At 37.7% G+C, this 20,007-nt stretch overlaps 1 protein-coding gene across 1 annotated transcript in view; it reads right to left on the bottom strand.

Annotated features, from left to right (window-relative positions):
• Window positions 1–13,507: 13,507 nt before the first annotated feature.
• Window positions 13,508–20,007, bottom strand: part of ASIC5 (acid sensing ion channel subunit family member 5) — a gene marked incomplete at both ends in the record, with an annotated part of 30,493 nt that continues 23,993 nt past the window's right edge. The window contains 2 exons of the mRNA XM_080796326.1: window positions 13,508–13,698; window positions 15,176–15,267. Of these exons, the coding sequence (XP_080652452.1) occupies window positions 13,508–13,698; window positions 15,176–15,267 (283 nt within the window). The remainder of the gene's footprint in view (window positions 13,699–15,175; window positions 15,268–20,007) is intronic.

Raw genomic sequence — 20,007 nt, 5'->3', positions numbered from 1 at the left:
CCTCGGTGAACAGTGCCCCCTAGAGAATGGGACTTTAAAATATTCAGATTCTAGGCACAGTCCTTTCTGAAGATTCCGTGGGTGAATCATCAGTGATTTATGGTGATACAAAAGCAGGAATAAGATAAACATAACTTGAAGAACAAACCCCAAGAGACGATTCCAACCTCTCATTTTCCAGGCAGTCACCAAGGGATGCCCACTGATACCTTTTCTTCAGATTCCTCAAATAGTATTATTGGGTTAACTTTATAGTTTGGCCTCAGATCACTTTTCTATCTCAGAGGAAAAGCAAATGAGCATGGATCATGACCTACCATCACACCTGAGAGAATTAAGAGTATCAGAATTTTCCTTCTGAGGTGCCCTCAGGAACAGAATGACTATATTCTTTCCCAGTGTTATTTGTCCTTCATGTGCTGCCTTTCCATCTTCCACAGTTTCTGCCTATCCATTTTTTTAAATCTGTCTTAATGCAGACTTGGCCTCTCTAGGTGAGAGTTTCAGATTTAGCCATACCATCACCTCACAGGTGAGTAGCAGAGATAGCCTTGCTAGAGTGTTCCCATTTGTCTATTTCCCAAAAAATGTACCACTAGAAAGGTAAAATCATGGGACTGTAGCTACTACAGGTAGTGGGCCAGAACTTCCAGTTAGTCCCAAATGAGCCCATAATGTGGAATCAGTCCTTTTGTCGCCATAGGGATATTTATACTTCCCAGGGCACCTGGATGGCTCAGTCAGTTAAGCATCGGCCTTCAGCTTGGGTCCTGATCACAGGGTCCTGGGATAAAGTCCCACATTGGGTTCCCTGCTTGCCAGGGTGTCTGCTTCTCCCTCTCCTCTGCCCCTCCCCACCATTGGTTCTCTCTCTCAAATAAATAAATACATGAAATTTTTTGAAAAAGGAATATTCCTACTTTCAGGATAATTGACATTATGGTGTTGATTGTTTGCATGGTGGCTTTTCCTTCCTCCAGAACATATAGATACAATCCTCGACCTGGTACAACTAGATCCAGTCAAATAAGGAAAATATTCTTGAGGTGAGAAAGTCAGATAGTACGTGTTTGCATCATTCTCCAATGTTTATTCTCATTCCCATATGCTTGAAAAAGAATCCTTTTCAGAGGTGTTCCTCCTCCACTGTCTCTCATATTCAGATAAAGTGTGCATTTACCCATGAGTCAGATCAGCTTTTCCTATGTCTATCACACTCTCCCTATTATTTATTTATTTATTTATTTAATGATTTAAAAAAAATTTTTGTAGACATATAATGTATTATTATTAGCCCCAGGGGTACTGGTCTGTGAATCGCCAGGTTTACACACTTCACAGCACTCACCATAGCACATACCCTCCCCAATGTCCATAACCCCACTCCCCCCTCCCTACCCCACTCCCCACAGACACCCTCAGGTTTTGTGACATTAAGAGTCTCTTATGGTTTCTCTCCCTCCCGATTCCATCTTGTTTCATTTATTCTTTTCCTACCCCCCAACCCCCTACGTTGCATCTCTACTTCTTCATATCAGGGAAATCATATGATAGTTGTCTTTCTCCGTTTGACTTATTTCGCTAAGCATAATACCCTCTAGTTCCATCCACGTCTTTGCAAATGGCAAGATTTCATTTCTTTTGATGGCTGCATAGTATTCCATTGTGTATATATATACCACTTCTTCTTTATCCATCTGTTGATGGACATCTAGGTTCTTTCCATAGTTTGGCTATTGTGGACATTGTTGCTATAAACATTTGGGTGCACATGATCCTTCAGACCACCACGTTTGTATCTTTAGGGTCAACACCCAGTACTGCAATTCCTGGGTCATAGGGTAGCTCTATTTTCAACTTTTTGAGGAAACTCCATGCTGTTTTCCAGAGTGGTTGCAACAGCTTGCATTCCCACCAACGGCGTAGGAGGGCTCCCCTTTCTCCACATCTTCACCAGCATCTGTCATTTCCTGACTTGTTAATTTTAGCCATTCTGACTGGTGTGAGGTGGTATCTCATTGTGGTTTTGATTTGTAGTTCCCTGATGCCGAGTGATGTGGAGCACTTTTTCATGTGTCTGTTGGCTATCTGGATGTCTTCTTTGCAGAAATGTCTGTTCATGTCCTCAGCCCATTTCTTGATTAGGTTATTTGTTCTTTGGGTGTTGAGTTTGCTAAGCTCTGTATAGATTTTGATACTAGCCGTTTATCCGATATGTCTTTGGAAATATCTTCTCCCATCCTGTCAGGTGTCTTTTTGTTTTGTTAGCTATTTCCTTTGTTGTGCAAAAGCTTTTGATCTTGATGAAGTCCCAATAGTTCATTTTTGCCTTGCTTCCCTTCCCTTTGGCGATGTTCCCAGGAAGAAGTTGCTGCAGCTGAGGTCGAAGAGTTGCTGCCTGTATTCTTCTCAAGGATTTTGATGGATTCCTTTCTCACATTGAGGTCCTTCATTTATTTTGAGTTGGTGTAAGGAAATGGTCCAATTTCATTTTTCTGCATGTGGCTGTCCAATTTTCCCAGCACCATTTGTTGAAGAGGCTGTCTTTTTTCCATTGGACTTTCTTTCCTGCTTTGTCAAAGATTAGTTGACCATAGAGTTGAGGGGCTACTTCTGGGATCACTATTCTGTTCCATTGATCTATGTGTCTGTTTTTGTGCTGGTACCATACTTGATGGTACCATACTTGATGACGACAGGTTCATAATAGAGCTTGAAGTCTGGAATTGTGATGCCACCAACTTTGGCTTTCTTTTTCAATATTCCTCTGGCTATTTGAGGTCTTTTCTGGTTCCATACAAATTTTACGATTATTTGTTCCATTTCTTTGAAAAAACTGGATAGTATTTTGATAGGGATTGCATTAAGTGTGTAGATTGCTTTAGGTAGCAAGACATTTTCACAATATTTGTTCTTCTAATCCATGAGCATGGAACATTTTTCCATTTCTTTGTGTCTTCCTCAATTTCTTTCATGAGTACTTTATAGTTTTCTGAGCATAGATTCTTTGCATCTTTGGTTAGGTCTATTCCTAGGTACCTTATGGTTTTGGGTACAGTTGTAAATGGGATTGACTCCATAATTTCTCTTTCTTCTGTCTTGTTGTTTGTGTAAAGAAATGCTACTGATTTCTGTGCATTGATTTTATATCCTGACACTTTACTGAATTCCTGTGCAAGTTCTAGCAGATTTGGAGTAGAATCTTTTGGGTTTTCCACATATAGAATCATATTATCTGCAAAGAGTGATAGTTTGACTTCTTCTTTGCTGATTTGAATGCCTTTAATTTATTTTGTTGTCTGATTGCTGAGGCTAGGACTTCTAGTACTATGTTGAATAGCAGTGGTGATAATGGACATCCCTGCTGTGTTCCTGACCTTAGCAGAAAAGCTTTCAGTTTTTCTCCATTGAGAATGATATTTTCAGTGGGTTTTTCATAGATGGCTTTGATAATATTGAGGTATGTGCCCTCTATGCCTACACTTTGAAGAGTTTTGATCAGGAAGGGATGCTGTACTTTGTCAAATGCTTTTTCAGCAGCTATTGAAAGTATCATATGGTTCTTGTTCTTTCTTTTATTAATGTATTGTATCACATTGATTGTTTTGTGGATGTTGAACCAACCTTGCAGCCCAGGAATAAATCCCACTTGGTTGTGGTGAATAATCCTTTTAATGTACTGTTGGATTTTATTGGCTTGTATTTTGGTGAGAATTTTCGCATCTGTTTTCATTAAGGATATTGGTCTGTAATTCTCTTTTTTGATAGGATCCTTGTCTGGTTTTGGGATCAAGGTGATGCTGGCCTCATAAAATGAGTTTGGAAGTTTTCCTTCCATTTCTATTTTTTGGAACAGTTTCAGGAGAACAGGTATTAGTTCTTCTTTAAATGTTTGGTAGACTTCCCCTGGGAAGCCCTCTGGCCCTGGGCTCTTGTTTGTTGGGAGATTTTTGATGAGTGCTTCAATCTCCTTACTGGTTATAGGTCTATTAAGGTTTTCTATTTCTTCCTGGTTCAGTTCTGGTACTTTATATGTCTCTAAGAATGCATCTATTTCTTCCAGACTGTCAAATTTGCTGGCATATAGTTGCTCATAGTATGTTCTTATAATTGTTTGTATTTCTTTGGTGTTGGTTGTGATCTCTCCTCTTTCCTTCACGATTTCATTTATTTGGGTCCTTTCTCTTTTCTTTTTGATAAGTGTGTTCAGGGGTTTATCAATCTTATTAATTCTTTCAAAGAACCAACGCCTAGTTTCGTTGATTTGTTCTATTGTTTTTTTGGTTTCTATTTCATTGATTTCTGCTCTGATTGTTATGATTTCTCTTCTCCTGCTAGGTTTAGGCTTTCTTTCTTGTTCTTTCTCCAGCTCCTTTAGGTGTAGGGTTAGGTTGTGTATTTGAGACCTTTCTTGTTTCTTGAGAAAGGCTTGTACCGCTATATATTTTCCTCTCAGGACTGCCTTTGCTGTGTCCCACAGATTTTGAACCATTGTGTTTTCATTATCATTTGTTTCCATGAATTTTTTCAATTCTTCTTTAATTTCCTGATTGACCTATTTATTATTTTGAAGGATACTGTTTAGTCTCTATGTATTTGGGTTCTTTCCAAATTTCTTCTTGTTTTTGAGTTCTAGCTTCAGAGCATTGTGGTCTGGAAATATGCAGGGAATGATCCCAATCTTTTGATACTGGTTGAGACCTGATTTATGACCAGGGTGTGATCTATTCTGGAGAATGTTCCATGTGCACTAGAGAAGAATGTGTATTCTGTTGCTTTGGGATGGAATGTTCTGAATATATCTGTGATGTCCATCTGGTCCAGTGTGTCATTTAAGGCCTTATTTCCTTGTTGATCTTTGCTTGGATGATCTGTTCATTTCAGTGAGGGGATTGTTAAAGTCTCCTACTATTATTGTACTATTGTCGATGTGTTTCTTTGATTTTGTTATTAATTGGTTTATATAGTTGTTTGCTCCCACATTAGGGGCATAGATATTTAAAATTGTTGGATCTTCTTGTTGGAAAGACCCTTTGAGTATGATATAGTGTCCTTCCTCATCTCTTATTATAGTATTTGGCTTAAAATCTAATTGATCTGATATAAGGATGTCCACCCCAGCTTTCTTTTGATGTCCATTGGCATGGTAAATTGTTTTCCACCCCCTCACTTTCAATCTAGACATGTCTTTGGGTCTAAAATGAGTTTCTTGTAGGCATCATATTGATGGGTTTTGTTTTTTTATCCATTCTGATACCCTGTGTCTTTTGATTGGGGCATTTAGCTCATTTACATTCAGGGTAACTATTGAGAGATATGAATTTAGTGCCATTGTATTGCTATAGGGTGACTATTACCGTATATTGTCTCTGTTCCTTTCTAGTCTACTACTTTTAGGGTCTCTCTTTGCTTAGAGGACCCCTTTCAATATTTCCTGTAGAGCTGGTTTGGTGTTTGCTAATTCTTTCAGTTTTTGTTTGTCCTGGAAGCTTTTTATCTCTCCTTCTATTTTCTTTTTTTTTTTTTTTTTTTTAAAGATTTATTTATTTATTTATTTGAGAGACCGGGAGATCACAAGTTGGCAGAGTCAGGCAGAGAGAGGGGGAAGCAGGCTCCCTGCCAAGCAGAGAGCCGATGCGGGGCTCGATCCCAGGACCCTGAGATCATGACCTGAGCTGAAGGCAGAGGCTTAACCCACTGAGCCACCCAGGTGCCCCTCTCCTTCTATTTTCAATGATAGCCTAGTTGGATATAGTATTCTTGGCTACATGTTTTTCTCATTTAGTGCTCTGAATATATCATGCTGGTTCTTTCTGGCCTGCCAGGTCTCTGTGGATAAGTCTGTTGCCAATCTAATATTTTTACCATTGTTTGTTACAGACTTCTTGTCCCGGGCTGCTTTCAGGATTTTCCGTTTGTCACTAAGACTTGTAAATTTTACTATTAGATGATGGGGTGTGGACCTATTGTTATTGATTTTGAGGGGGGTTCTCTGCACCTCCTGGATTTTGATACTTGTTCCCTTTGCCATATTAGGGAAATTCTCTACAGTAATTCTCTCCAATATACCTTCTGCTCCCCTCTCTCTTTCTTCTTCTTCTGAAATCCCAGTTATTCTAATGTTGTTTCATCTTATGGTATCACTTATCTCTCGATTTCTCCCCTTGTGGTCCAGTAGTTGTTTGTCTCTCTTTTGCTCAGCTTCTTTATTCTCTGTCATTTGATCTTCTATATCACTAATTCTTTCTTCTGCCTCATTTATCCTAGCAGTAAGAGCCTCCATTCTTTATTGTACCTCATTAATAGCTTTTTTTATTTCAACTTGGTTAGATTTTAGTTCTTTTATTTCTCCAGAAAGGACTTTTATTTCTCTGGGCAGGGTTTCTCTAATATCTTCCATGCCTTTTTCAAGTCCAGCTAGAACCTTGAGAATCATCATTCTGAACTTTAGATCTGACATATTACCAATGTCCATATTGATTAGGTCCCTAGCCTTTGGTACTGCCTCTTCTTCTTTTTTTGTGGTGAGTTTTTCTGCCTTGTCATTTTGTCCATATAAGAATATATGAAGGAGCAACTAAAATACTAAGAGGGTGGCAAAGACCCTAGGAAAATGTGCTTTAACCAAATCAAAGGAGACCTCAAATCATGGCGGGGGGAGAAAGAGGGTAAAAAGAAGTTCAGAAAAAAAAAATTAAAAAAGAAAACAGATACAGAAAAAATATAAAAAAGAAAAAATATATATATATATTAGACTGGACTAGAATAGTTCCACCTACTTAATTTTGGGAGTATTTTGGTCTCTTAGAAAAAACTACCTCCCCAAATTTTAAAGAATGAAAAACATATATAAGGGTAACCATAATGAAGGGATGAAATATGCCATAAAGATGAAAAAAAATTTTTTTTAATTTCTAAAAAAGGAGTTGATAAGATAAGCAGGTTGGGAGAATAAAGAAAAAGAAAGTGGAGAAAATTTGCTTGGGCTGGAGCTTAGAACAAGCCCAGTGCTAGACTTAGGGTGTATTTTGATCTATTAGAAGAAGTTGTATCCCAAATTTTTTGAAGAAAAAACCCTATGTGTATACAAAAAATAAAGTTAGATACAATGAAGGATAAAATATAACTATAATAATGAAGGTTCAAAAAAGATTATTATTTTTTTTTAATGAAAGGTATTATTAAGATAAGCTAGTTAAAAAACATTAAAAGAGGGAAGGGTAAAAGTTAAAAAAATTTAGCAGAAGAAAAAAATAAAATTAAAAAAATTAATTAAGTTTGCAAGACTAAAGAATCATGAGTAGAAAGCCACGAATTCCATGCTTTGCTTTCTCCTCCTCAGGAATTCCGCTGTTCTCCTTGGTAAGTGAACTTGGTCTTGGCTGGATTTCCCATTGGTCTTCTGGAGGAGGGGCCTGTTGTAGTGATTCTCAAGTGTCTTTGCCAGAGGTGGAATTGCACCGCCCTTACCAGGAGCAGGGCTAAGTAATCTGCTCGGGTTTGCTTTCGGGATCTTTTGTTCCCTGAACGCTTTCCGTAGAGTTCTGGAGGACGGGAATGAAAATGGCGGCCTTCCAGTCTCTGACCTGGAGGAGCCGAGAGGTCAGGGCCCCACTCCTCAGTGTGCCCTCAGAGAAAAGTGCTCAATCACTCTCGTCTCCCTGGCCTCTAGCTGCACTCCGAGCTCACCCAGCCTTTGACCAACTATTTCTTTCTCTGGCACACAGCTCTTCCTGGAGTCTCCAAACCCGGCATATCCCTGAGCTCTTCCAGGGGCGTCTCCCCAGATTTTGGGGGGACCCCACTCACAGAGCAGTGGCCTGTGCCACGGATTACAGTTCAAGGTAACCCCGAGTTGAGAGCTCACTCCTCAGCTCTGTCTTTGTAGCCGGCTTCCCTGCTCTAATACCTTCGAGCTCCGTGACACTCAGACACCCCTGATCCTTCTGTGACCCCGGGGGACCTGAGGCCATGCTGTCCCTGCAAGGGCTTCACCCTGGTTTAGCCTCTGGAGTGATGTCCCTCAGTGGAGCAGACTTTTAAAAGTCTTGATTTTGTGCTCCATTGCTCTGCCGTTTGCCGGGAGCCGGCCCCTCCCCCTGGGGTCTATCTTCCCCTTGCTTTGGATTCACTTCTCCGTTGGTCCTACCTTTCAGAAAGTGTTCAATTTTCTGTTTCTAGAATTGTGGCTCTTCTTCTCTTCAGTCTCCTGTTGGATTTGTAGCTGTTTGGAATGGTTTGATAAGTTATCTAGCTGATCTCCTGCTACCTGATGTCCTCTCAGCCTGCTACTTCTCCGCCATCTTGGCTCCTCCCCTTCTCCCCATTTTTAATAAAATTAATTTTTAATTTTTAATTCCAGTTTGAGGGTGGCAGGAGATTACTGAGTGCATATGGTGTTAAGTTTCTCAGCTCATTTCGGTACAGTAACAGCAGTGATGTGTCACCTTGACCTATTTGGTAGAATCAAATAGAAACACAGTCTCTTATTCCAAACCCCTGAGGGGATTGGCTTCAGTCAAAGGGTAATAAAGCCCAAACTAGTGGAATAGGCCCATGTCCTTGAGAATTGTCCTAGAGAATCTTACCCAGAGCCTCGTAAGTCAGTTTCTTTCCCCTTGGCATTTTGGGAAGTGTTTACCACAGGAGTAAGGAATAGATCACTTTTCTATGCATCATCGCATGGTTTGAACACCTCTGTGTTCTTATATTTCATACACCAAGTCGCTAGCTCCAAGGGCCAGAATAAGCCTCAGTCTTTGCATTCCAGGCTTCATTTGAGTCAAATGCTAGGCTTTGCAGATGGATATCTACATAGCCCATTTAGACTTTTATTCAAAACTCTTACAGATATTTCTTAAATTGCATTCCCTGCAGAGATAGTCCTAATTGTCCAGTTACAAAGGGCTTATTTGGTTGGCCAAATAGCAAGGCTATTGGTTAATCTATTAGTCTATAAATATCCAAATGTTATTCTGGGGGTAGGTTTCCCAAGCTTCATTATTCCCAAATATAATTTGGGAATTCTACTATATCCATTGTGTGGACTTACCCTGCCTTCTTCAACCAAACATTTACCATTCATAGGGTGAATGGGGGTTGATTTCCAAACTGATTTATGTCTGTCAGTGAAGAATTTTCCGGCAGCACATCAAGCATCTTGCTTTGTTGAAACAGAAGGGAAATAATGATGTCTGTGCCATTCAGCAATAGGAGCTCACCATTTGGGGGATTTTGTCATTGGCCCTAACTGCACAGCTACAACCTGTTCTTGGATGCAACATACTCCTACTCTTCCCTTCCCTTTTTTTTTTTTTTTTAAAGATTTTATTTATTTATTTGACAGACAGAGATCACAAGTAGTCAGAGAGGCAGGCAGAGAGAGAGGAGGAAGCAGGCTCCCCATGGAGCAGAGAGTCTGAAGTGGGGCTCGATCCCAGGACCCTGAGATCATGACCTGAGCCGAAGGCAGAGGCTTTAACCCACTGAGTCACCCAGGTGCCCCTACTCTTCCCTTCCTTAAGAGTAGTCATCAAATATGCTTCTGTAAGTATCCTTTCCATCTTATCACTGAGTCCTTCTGATTGCTCTGTCATTGTTGGAAGGTCTCTCTGACATCGCAACTTTATTGGGGTTTAGAACTATTTGATGTCTCAGTGGCAGGATCTGTCTTCACTAAAGCCAGGTAACAGATGAATGAGTGACTCCTCTGAGGACCATCTTTAGTTGATGCATTTAGTGACTTGCAGGCCTAAATCTCCACCACTCTATGCTAAGATACAATACTAGACTTCTGTCAGGGGGACGATAATCTTCAAACATCCATTTGACAATACTTCCAAAGGCATCTGTGTGTTGTTTAAAGTTAAAATAGTAACTGTGGATGAAAATTGGGTAATCCTAAAGTTCCCATTTAGCATGACAAATTAAAATTTCCCAAGAGGTGAAATTAATTTATTTAAGCTGGAAGCCAGTAATGGCAAATCACTCTATTTTATCTAATAAGTGCATTCCATGATGGGTTTGGGTATAGGTAAGGCCTCCCCGATGTTCAGTTTCTTAGTAACATTAATGTCACCCTGTAGCATCAATGCACCTTCCAAGTTGCTCTTTCAGCTTTTGGGTGCTGCCCTTCACAGCTTCGATTGAGTTCCTACATGATCTTGTCCCCTTTTAATAGGAGGGCTATGTAGGGTCCCCAACCTTTATTGACATCCACTATTATTTGCCTTAGGGTTGTGTCACTGGAGGATGGTTCTTTGCTGGTTCTCATGTCACAAGCTTAGGGTTGTTTGTACCCACAATATTTCAAATGCTTCAGAGCTATTCCATTTCTCTGTAGGTGACAGCGATGTAACTTTGTCTTTCAAAGCCCAGACTCTCCGTATTCCCATCTTCCTCAATTTCCAAAGAGGTAACACTTGTATATTTAAAATTCTGGGAAATTGTTTGGATGCTGAACATGGCAACCAACCAAAGATTAATACTCATCCCAAATAGTCTCCTCCATTTTATTGTGTTTGCTATTCAATTATTTACTCCCTTGATCATTTAAACAAACAAAAATAATGAAGATAGCTAAGATTCAGTTGGCAATTGATGGTACTTCTCAGCCACGTGGTCCAACTCTCCTCTGGCCTGTTACCATATATTATTGGCACGGTGCACTTGGAACATAGTCATAAAGAAGTAGCCTCACAAGGGAGCACTCTGTCTTTCCAAGTTCCCAGTAGAACTTTGGGCAAAAAATGAGGCCCATCTTGCTTGTTTGGTTGTTTGTTTCTTATACCAGTCTCAATTTTACCTTGTTTTGTGCTTCGTTTTCTTTCCATTTCCTCATCAGTAATTTCACTTTTACAAAGGCGATTAACAGAAACAGCAGTCTTCTATTTTCTCTTATTTCCCCTTTCATTCAGCTTCTTTATTTCAATTAATTTTGCCAACCTTGCAGGGGTCAAAGCTATATCATGCAAAGTCTGTGGATAGGACTGATCTCTGGTAATCTGTTTTAAAGTTTTTGCAACTTTAAACCAAGGTTACGGTGACAGCCATTGGGCATCGGAATCTCATGAAATCCATAATACCTATTGTTTCCCCAAAGTAATTCTGATCTATTGAGTCAGGGATCCAAAAGCTACTCCTTATATTGCTCTGCACTGTCCAATTCTCTTGACTGGCATTATTGTTCCAGGATCCAGAGTCTGGAGTATAGGATCTTGGGTCTGAATTAAAAGAAGTGAAGCTTACATTCTAAGAATCGCCATTCTTAATCAGTTGCTGTTTTCATTAAAGCAATCCTTATTTAATTTGTTTTAAACAATATATATTTGTAATTTTTAAAAAAGATTTTATTTAGGTATTTATTTGTTTGTTTGTTTGTTTATTTGTGAGCCAGCAAGAGTGGGAGAGAGCACAAGCAGGGAGGGGAGCAGCACAGGGAGAAGCAGGCTCCCTGCGGAGCACTGAGCCCCATGCAGTGCTCGATCCCAGGATCCCAGGATCCCAAGATCATGACCTGAGCTGAAGGCTGATGCTTAACCGACTGAGCTACCCAGGTGCCCCTATATTTGTAATTTTTAAGAATATCAGAAGATAACTTAGTGAAATTCATGTGAAATATTTAGGATTTCTTATAATTCAGGATTCATCAAGTCCACAAAATAGGATCATCCCTATTATATTCTGCTACTTTCTCATTTTATGTTAGGCATACAATATTTGCAGAGTCGTTCTTCTATGAATCACTCACATTACAAATTGTTTAAATGGTTTTTTTTTTTCAATGTGTTAAAACTGATTAAGAATACTATCTCCTTGGTTTATCTCCACAGATTTGGATAAGAAGAGGGGAAAAGAATTGTAATATAAGAAGGGAGAAGCTGCCTTGCACTAAGTTTGAGACTCAGTCATACTATTAGCACAACAAATGATTTTTCACAACTGTCAAAACAAAACAGAACAAAACAAAAACAAACAAACAAAAAAACTATGGCTTTTCAGCCAAATATTTTATTCTATATTTTGGTCCACAGGACAAAGAAATGAGTTGATTTTCACATTGTACTGTCATCATTCTTGTATTTCCTGTTTATTTATTCACCTTGTTTATTTCATTTTGTTCTGTTTTCCCACTCCTCATTCCATTTTTCATTACAGACAATCTTTCTAATGTGTTTTTATGTAAATATTTAATGCTGTATTTTTGTTTATTTTTTAAATACATGTTCTCTAAAGACATATGTACTTGTTCTGTGTGCATGTGTATTCAATTTATGCAAACTCTCGCATGATAGTATTTGGGAGGGTTTTGTTTTTAATAAAGTTTTTTCTTTTCTTTTTTTTAAAGGGATTTTATTCTTTCTTTTTGTAAGAGTTTTTATTTATACATTTGAGAGAGAGAGCGCGCACGGAAGCGAGAGCACGGGCCTGGGGGAGGCGTAGTGTAAGAGGGAGAGGCAGACTCAATGCTGAGCAGGGAGCCCAACAGGGGCTCCATCAGAACCCTAGTATCATGACCTGAGCTGAAGGCAGACATTTAACTGACTGAGCCACTCAGGAGTCCTTTGATCTTTTTCTCTATCTAACACTTTATTTTTTTTAAAGATTTATCAATATATCAATATTTGGAGGTGATCACATTTAATCCACAGTGTGTGTCTCTGCTGCTTTGTCTTTGAGAGCATGTTCCCACACCACTAACATAGGTCTCCTCACTGACAGCTTTGTAGTTGAGGAAACTCCTAGCCTGTCGCGTTTCTGTTGGAGAATTTCCTTGAAGTATTTATCATGATTGGGATTTCCAGGTCATGGGATAGACATATTTCTTATTTACTTGAGTCCTGTCTGATTGCATTAGCTTCATTTCCAGGGTGCTTAAATAAGTACATGGAGATACTTGGAGAAGCTGACAAAACACTATGTACTCCCAATATACCATAAATTTAACTTTATTTATAAATAAATTTATTTTAGGTATTTGCCTGAATAGGCTATAGAGATTCCTGACCCTCCAAAAGTCATACATACAGTAGAACTCTCCAGACAAAATAAAATTATGTTGTGTTTTAGTGAAAGTAAAAATTCTCTGGAATTTTGTAAAGCACAAATTACACATATTATTTTCTCAGTAAAAAAGTATCTTGTCTCCTCATATACAGTTCATTTACCAGGTCCAATTTGCATATCCAGTCATAAAGAATGTCTGCATTACACACTCATTGATTAAAAAAAAATATTTATGAAATGCTTACCACACAATCTCTACTGTTGTAGGTGCTGGGAATTCAATGGTGAAAAAAATCAAATGGCACTGGGTTTTTTGTATTTATAAATTAATATTTATACATAAATATGGACAGAGATAAGATATGCATAAAGAGATAGATACCTACAATGACTTTTATTGAATCCCTAAACTATAAGATCAAGTAAGTTACATAACAATGAATTAGCCGTGAATAAATTTGAATGTATTACGAAGAGCAAAAGCTTTTGTCCTATGCGAGCATTAGCATTCTTCTATGTGATTTCTCTTCCCCAGACGATCCTGAGGTGGAAGAGTCCCCGGCGTGATGTCAGGTATCTTTAGCAAGAACAAAATGCATATCCAGTAGAAATTGGTGAATATATATTCAATAATTTCTATAATTGTAATCATACTGGCCCCACAAAATAGGCCCAGTTGACCGCCAACATCTGCTGTAATAAAGCCAATAACGAAATTGAATAAATCATGTTTTTTTATAAAAAGCAAATTAAACATTACTGGAATTTAAAATATTTGAAACAAAGAAGTTAATCATAGCTGACATTATACGAAAATGAGTTAATTATATCATTTTAAGTTTGGTGTCATCTCAAAAAAGAGAGAGCTATAAAGAAAGAACAAACTGATGCCTTGAGTGAGAGAAAGGAGAGAGAGAGAGAGAGAGAGAGAGAAAGCAATTATAAAAACTGTTTCCAAGAGTGTAACTCAAAGATTTAGGAAGATATTAAATCTAGGGAAATTAATAAAACATAACAGACAATTACAAATTCATTTCCCTGTGTTGAATGAAGAACAGAAATGTAATATTTAGATGGTTATATTGAGTGACGATGTTTTCCAGAAACAAATTTCTAAGCAATTTGGAAAACTATCTTTTTAAGCATTTGTAATATTTTATCCCATAAAAGCACGTTACATGATATTGCCCTGTGTATAAGAAAGTTTTAAAACCTGTATTTGTCTTTGTTGTTTGTGATTCTTTTGTAGGAAAATGTGACATAAAATTTACCATTTTAATAGATTTTAAGCTGTGGTTCTGTGGCATTAAGTACATTCACACTGTGTGCAACCTTCACCACCACCCATCTTCAGAATTTCCCCAACTGAAATCCCATACCCGTTAAAAAAAATCACCCAATCCCCCATGCTCCTACCCCTGGCAACCACCATCCTACTTTTTGTCTCTATGAATTTGACTACTGAAGCACTAACTTCTTAAATAGAGTACATTATTCATCTTTTTCTTGGTGCACCGGGCCATTCTTAGGATCCTGCTATTTTTGTAAAGAGGGGTAATGCTGTGTAGGTTGCCCTAGAGCTTTGACAAATCTGTACATTTCCTCCCTATTCCGGGACTCAGCTGACAGTGTGTGACTGCTGTCATTTTGCCTGAATCTGATATTCCTTACTGTCTCTGACATGACTTCCTCTAAATATTCAATGAGATCTAGGAAATCAGCAATTCGATTTGTTAAGGATGTAAACAGAGAAGGGTTGTAAATGGAAGGTTGAATTTTGCTTGGTTGGTCTCTTCTTTTCAGTCCAGTCTGGGTGGAGTTCTGCGTGGAGGTCTGAGATGCCTGATAGGCCACTCAGAGGGAGGATTGCTGAAACACCCTACAAATGAGTACTCTACAGTAGTCATTTGCTGGGGGCGGGGTGGCATCTGAAGGGAAAGTAAGATGCTGTGTGTAAATAAGAATGTCAGCCTTTTCTTTGTGAAAGTTGGTGTGAGGTTTGCTGGAGGCGTATCTAGAAAGTGGGAAAGTGCCAGATTTAAATGATAGACTAAAGACAGACACTATTTCTTCTCCTCCATTGATAAGCTAAACTTTAAGTACAAAAGAAAAAAAAAAGACCCTGATAGAAAATGTCTTAAAAACTGAGGAACAACTAAAGAACACTTACCAAGTAATTCAGACACACTCACTGCTTTTTGCTGCTGAGTTATCTTATAGTTTAAGTCACTATAGTTTATTTCAATGTTCACAAGATTCTCCCTGGGGATAAAAGTAAAGTTAATCTAGTTCAGGATAGTCAGCACTACTTTTAATTCCTCTTTGATGGAAGTATTATTCTTTTTAATTCAGATGTCATTTAATGTGGAATGAAACAGAGCACTGTGATCACAACAGCTTCATTTGCAAGGTACTCTTATGCCTCGGTTGGTATTTAGGAAGAAGCATTTTCCCCCAGATCCAATACTTCTTTTATGCCTTATTCTTAAGAAAACTGGAAAAAGACATTACATGTAAATATCTATTGAGTAGATTGGCATATTTACAAACATGTAAATGGGTGTCTAATTTGAATTAAATCTCTGTCCTGGTGTAATCTGGAGAAACTACCTGGTTTCCCTGAATTTTGGTTTCTTCATGTGTAGTAAGAATTTCAGAGTCAGGATTTTAGAGTTGTATGAGGAGAAATTAAATAATGTGTGTAAAGAATGGCACAGAATCTGGTATATCCTGGGTGTTCGATAAATGCAGTCATTTACTTTATATCATTGATATATTAAGGCAGAGACTCTGCTTTCTTAGTGCCGTCTAGAAATCTTTTTATGAGACCAGAGTGAATAAAAACCATTTTAAAATAACTCTTCATATAGTTTTGGATGTACTCACATGCTCTGTCTCCAGCTCAGACCTTACTTTGAACTGCAGTAAAAATCCAACTGTCTCATGGTATTTTTTATTTGAATCTACAATAGTTATTTCAATTGGAACATATTCCAAGCCAAGCTCTTGCTATTTCATCATTTATAATGTAATGACACTGAGAGCCAAATCCATGCGTAAATATTTGTCTTACCTTCAAAATACATACAGAATCCAACCACCTCTCACCCCATTCATTGCTACCATCATTGCCTAAGCTCTCATCATCTCACCTGGATTTTCCCAGTAGCTTTCTGATTGGTCTCTCCACTTTCAGTTTTAATGTAAAAACTTCCCAGATATGTCCTAGTATAGTCTAAGTAAAACTCCATGACCCTATCTCTACCACCTACCTTCTCGCTTTGAACTTTCTCAACTCATGCCCTACCATCCTTAGCCATTACTTACACTGCTTCCTGCCACACTAGTCTCCATTCTGTTCTATCCATACATGAGGCATGCTGCTGACTTAGAATCTCCCTCTACATTTGATTTCCCTCCTTCTGGAATGTTCTTCCACCATTTATTATCGAGGTTAGTTCTTACATCTCCTTGAGATCATCAGTTTTCAAAGTGTAATCACAGATGTTTAGGGGTCCCCAGTATCTTTTTGGGGGGGTTCATAAAGTCAAAATTATTTTCATAATATATGAACGTATTATTTGACATTTTCACTGTGATTGTTATTTCAAGGAAGTAGCCACATTTACGTGGAACATCATTTGTACTTGAAAGGATGACTGGCAAATTACGGTTATCCAGACTATGATATTTGGTAGACATTGTCACAAAAATGAAGGAAATGCCTTGTCTCTTCAAGAGAAATAACTGATAAGATTTGCAGTTAGTAATAAATTTCAAGTTTAGCTTTTATGCTATTGTTATAATTTTGGAAAATTTGTGTCTGTTACAATGAGCTTGACAACTCCCCAACTTTTAAAGACTTTTCTGATAAATAATGATATTAAAATAAAATGTACATTATATAATTAATGAATCAATATTGGAAGATCTGCACAACTCAGAGAATTTTTCTAATAACAAATAGTGTTCAAAATCATTTATGGATGAAAGATCCATTGAAAGTACAAGATCAGTAGATATGAATATATTTAATCGATATTAATATATATTTTAAATATGAAAACTTCATTGGTATGTTTTGATACTTCACTACTTTCAAATGGCAGCCTTCAAATGACACCCTTCCCTCTTTTTGTCCTATAAGAGATAAGCTGGTAAGAAAGTCCATGTACTTTTTCCTTTGACACCTGAGAAAGCTCAAACACTTGAGATATCTCATCCAAGTCCTACTTCATGACCACAGTGAAAGGCAAAGTCAGTTGTCTCTCCTGGTTCTTCTAAGCTAAGAAAGGCTCTACTTGGGAGATCCCAGAGACTTCCAGAAATCCTCATTACATGACCACTGAAATTTTTTCATATCCCCTTGATGCATCTGTGGCATCATAGGTCCCAACACCCAAATCAAATTTTGAATGGAGAGACAATTCCACTCCCCACGGGGCAACCATAAGGTACATCTTACAATTAACATGTTGCATTTTGATGAGTTATCAAAGAAAAGTGTCACATATCTACAAAAGCTATTAAAGTATGTCTCTATTTCCCAGTCATAAATCTGTTTGACCCTAGATTTTCTTTACATTCTTCAGGCAAAATAACATAAATCAACAGATTAAGTGCAAAAGTGAGAATCCAGCTGTCGTCTATTAAGACAGACACTGAAGAAATTTACAATATTCCAAGATAATACCATTCCTTTTCTTGAATTATTTTTTGTTTCCAAAAACAGTTTGTAAAAAGCTTTTATCTATATTGCCACATAGTACATTTATTATTGTGATTGTAAATGAATTAATATATAGCATTTTCATGGTTTAAATTTCCAGTGTGACAAATATTGACACAACTCACTCAAAGAAAAGCTCATTGGACTCTTCAGTAAGTTTTAAGAATGCAAAGGGACCTTGAGATCAGAAAGTTTGAGGACCACCGCTTTAGGTCTTTACTCAATTGTTAGCTTCTCAGGTAGATCTTACCTGATCACAATCTTCAACACTGAGAACAACCCTCCCTGACTTTGGCTTCCTCAGGCCCTTTTTCTGCTTCCTTTCTCTCCACAGCACTTAGCACCCCCCGACATGACTATATATACATAGAGTTCATCTTCACCCCAGTGAAAATAAGTGCAACAAATCAGAGTTTTGGTCTTTTGTTCACTGAGGAATCCTTACTGTCTAGAATACCCAAATCACGACACATAATAGGTGCTCATTACATATTTGTAAAATGAACAAATAGGGGAACAAACTGAAGATGAAACCAATGAACAAAGGAGTAAATACTAACCTGTCTGTTTTATAAGCTGAGGTGGAAACCAACCACCTGATGATTTTCAGAGAGCAACAATAATTGTCATGAAGAATGATTCCTATTCACAGGGTTTCCTAGAATTATGTGGTGTCCTCCAATATATCTTAGAAACATGGCTGTAAATCACTCTTCTAATTATTCAGAATTTTAGAAATCAATATTCTCAAGTACACTTAATTCAAAATATATCATTAATATGTTTACTTAATTTCCATTGGTTTAACCCAGGGTAACAAGAGAATGTGCTAGGTTTAAGTAGATAATCAGGGGGTACTGTCATATTTACAAATAATAAAACAGTTGTCAAAATGAAGAAAATAATAAAGTTGTCTTGGAAGTCCAATAATTTTAGTAATATTGCAATCTTTTTGTCCCCCATCGTGCTTCTAATTTGCATGTACATTGATAATACTGTTTAATTTCCCAAGCACAAACCTCATAAACATTTCCAATCATTAACCATCTGTATTTTTGAGAGATGATAAATTTATACGTTACAAAAATAGTGTGTTATTTACTCAATTTCTCTCAGGCACGTGACTTCCCCAGTAATTGGGTTTCATTGAATCTATACCATGTGAGGCTGTTGCTGACTCCCCATTATAAAGATGATAGGAAGCTTAGCCTGACTAAGGCAGTAGTATGGAACTGAATATGAGGATAAACTTCGGCTGATTCTTGGTCAATTTCATTAGTAAAACAAATGAACTTTTTAAATTTTTCCATTTGAATTTAACATATTTTCAAGCAAAAGTCATATGAAATTATTTGTTTTATGCAAAACGCATTCATTCCCCTTAATATAGCATTCATACTCAAGTAGCTGGAAGTATTTACGTAGTGTTTTGTAAATGCAATAAACACTCCATTTTTCCTTGATCTCCTTACCATTATTAAAATCCAGATATTTTATAACTTCATCTCTCCTGACACAAATAGATATTCTTGGACTTAAATCCTGAGCAACTTCAATCCATCATGAGGCATATTAAGTAATGATGTAACTCAGGAGACCTCGATCTGCCAAAAGGCACACAGACTGGAACTCTCAGTCATACTTAAGTCTAACAGAAATAATACCATAAGTAAATCACATTCCCATATTAAAATGGAATACAAAGAGACATCTGTTCTGGACACAAGAAAATTAACAAAGAGATAATCTCAAATTTTCATGCCCTTCATCTTTGTAACTGCTAAGTGTTTGAAATCATACCTATCAACCCTGTCTTGATGAAAGTACTTTTTCTTGCTGACTTGTAAAGATCACTTCATTGTCTGGGCATTTCCATGGGGAGAGTATTTTATTTATTTTGTGAAAAGGAACACCAGGCTAAAAGTGGAATTAAAGTGTGCTTTCAACGTTAGATACCTGGCTTTTAATGAGCTAATACATATTCATTATACTAAAGTACAAACTCCCATGGACTGCTGTTTCAGACACTCTGCTTAAAAATATTAACAAAAAACAAAGAGAAACGTTAAGGTTGCTCCCTCCTTTTAGAACAAGGAGTTCTCTATGAAGTTTGATTTGTAATTTTGAAGCGGCAGCACGGTGTAGCAGAAAGAGACCTCAGTTAATCTTTAGTTAATCAAACTTGGAAGGATATATCTTTGTGGAAAAATATAGGGAGACTGGAGTCCTAGGTCTTGGGCCCAAGTTCTCTCTGTGTCTCTGACTACCTTCCT

Source organism: Martes martes (genome assembly GCF_963455335.1).
Source record: "Martes martes genome assembly, chromosome: 2".
In the NCBI taxonomy this organism is placed as follows: domain Eukaryota; kingdom Metazoa; phylum Chordata; class Mammalia; order Carnivora; family Mustelidae; genus Martes; species Martes martes.
Note: the sequence above shows the minus strand (reverse complement) of the source record. Positions and strands in the feature narration are given on the sequence as shown.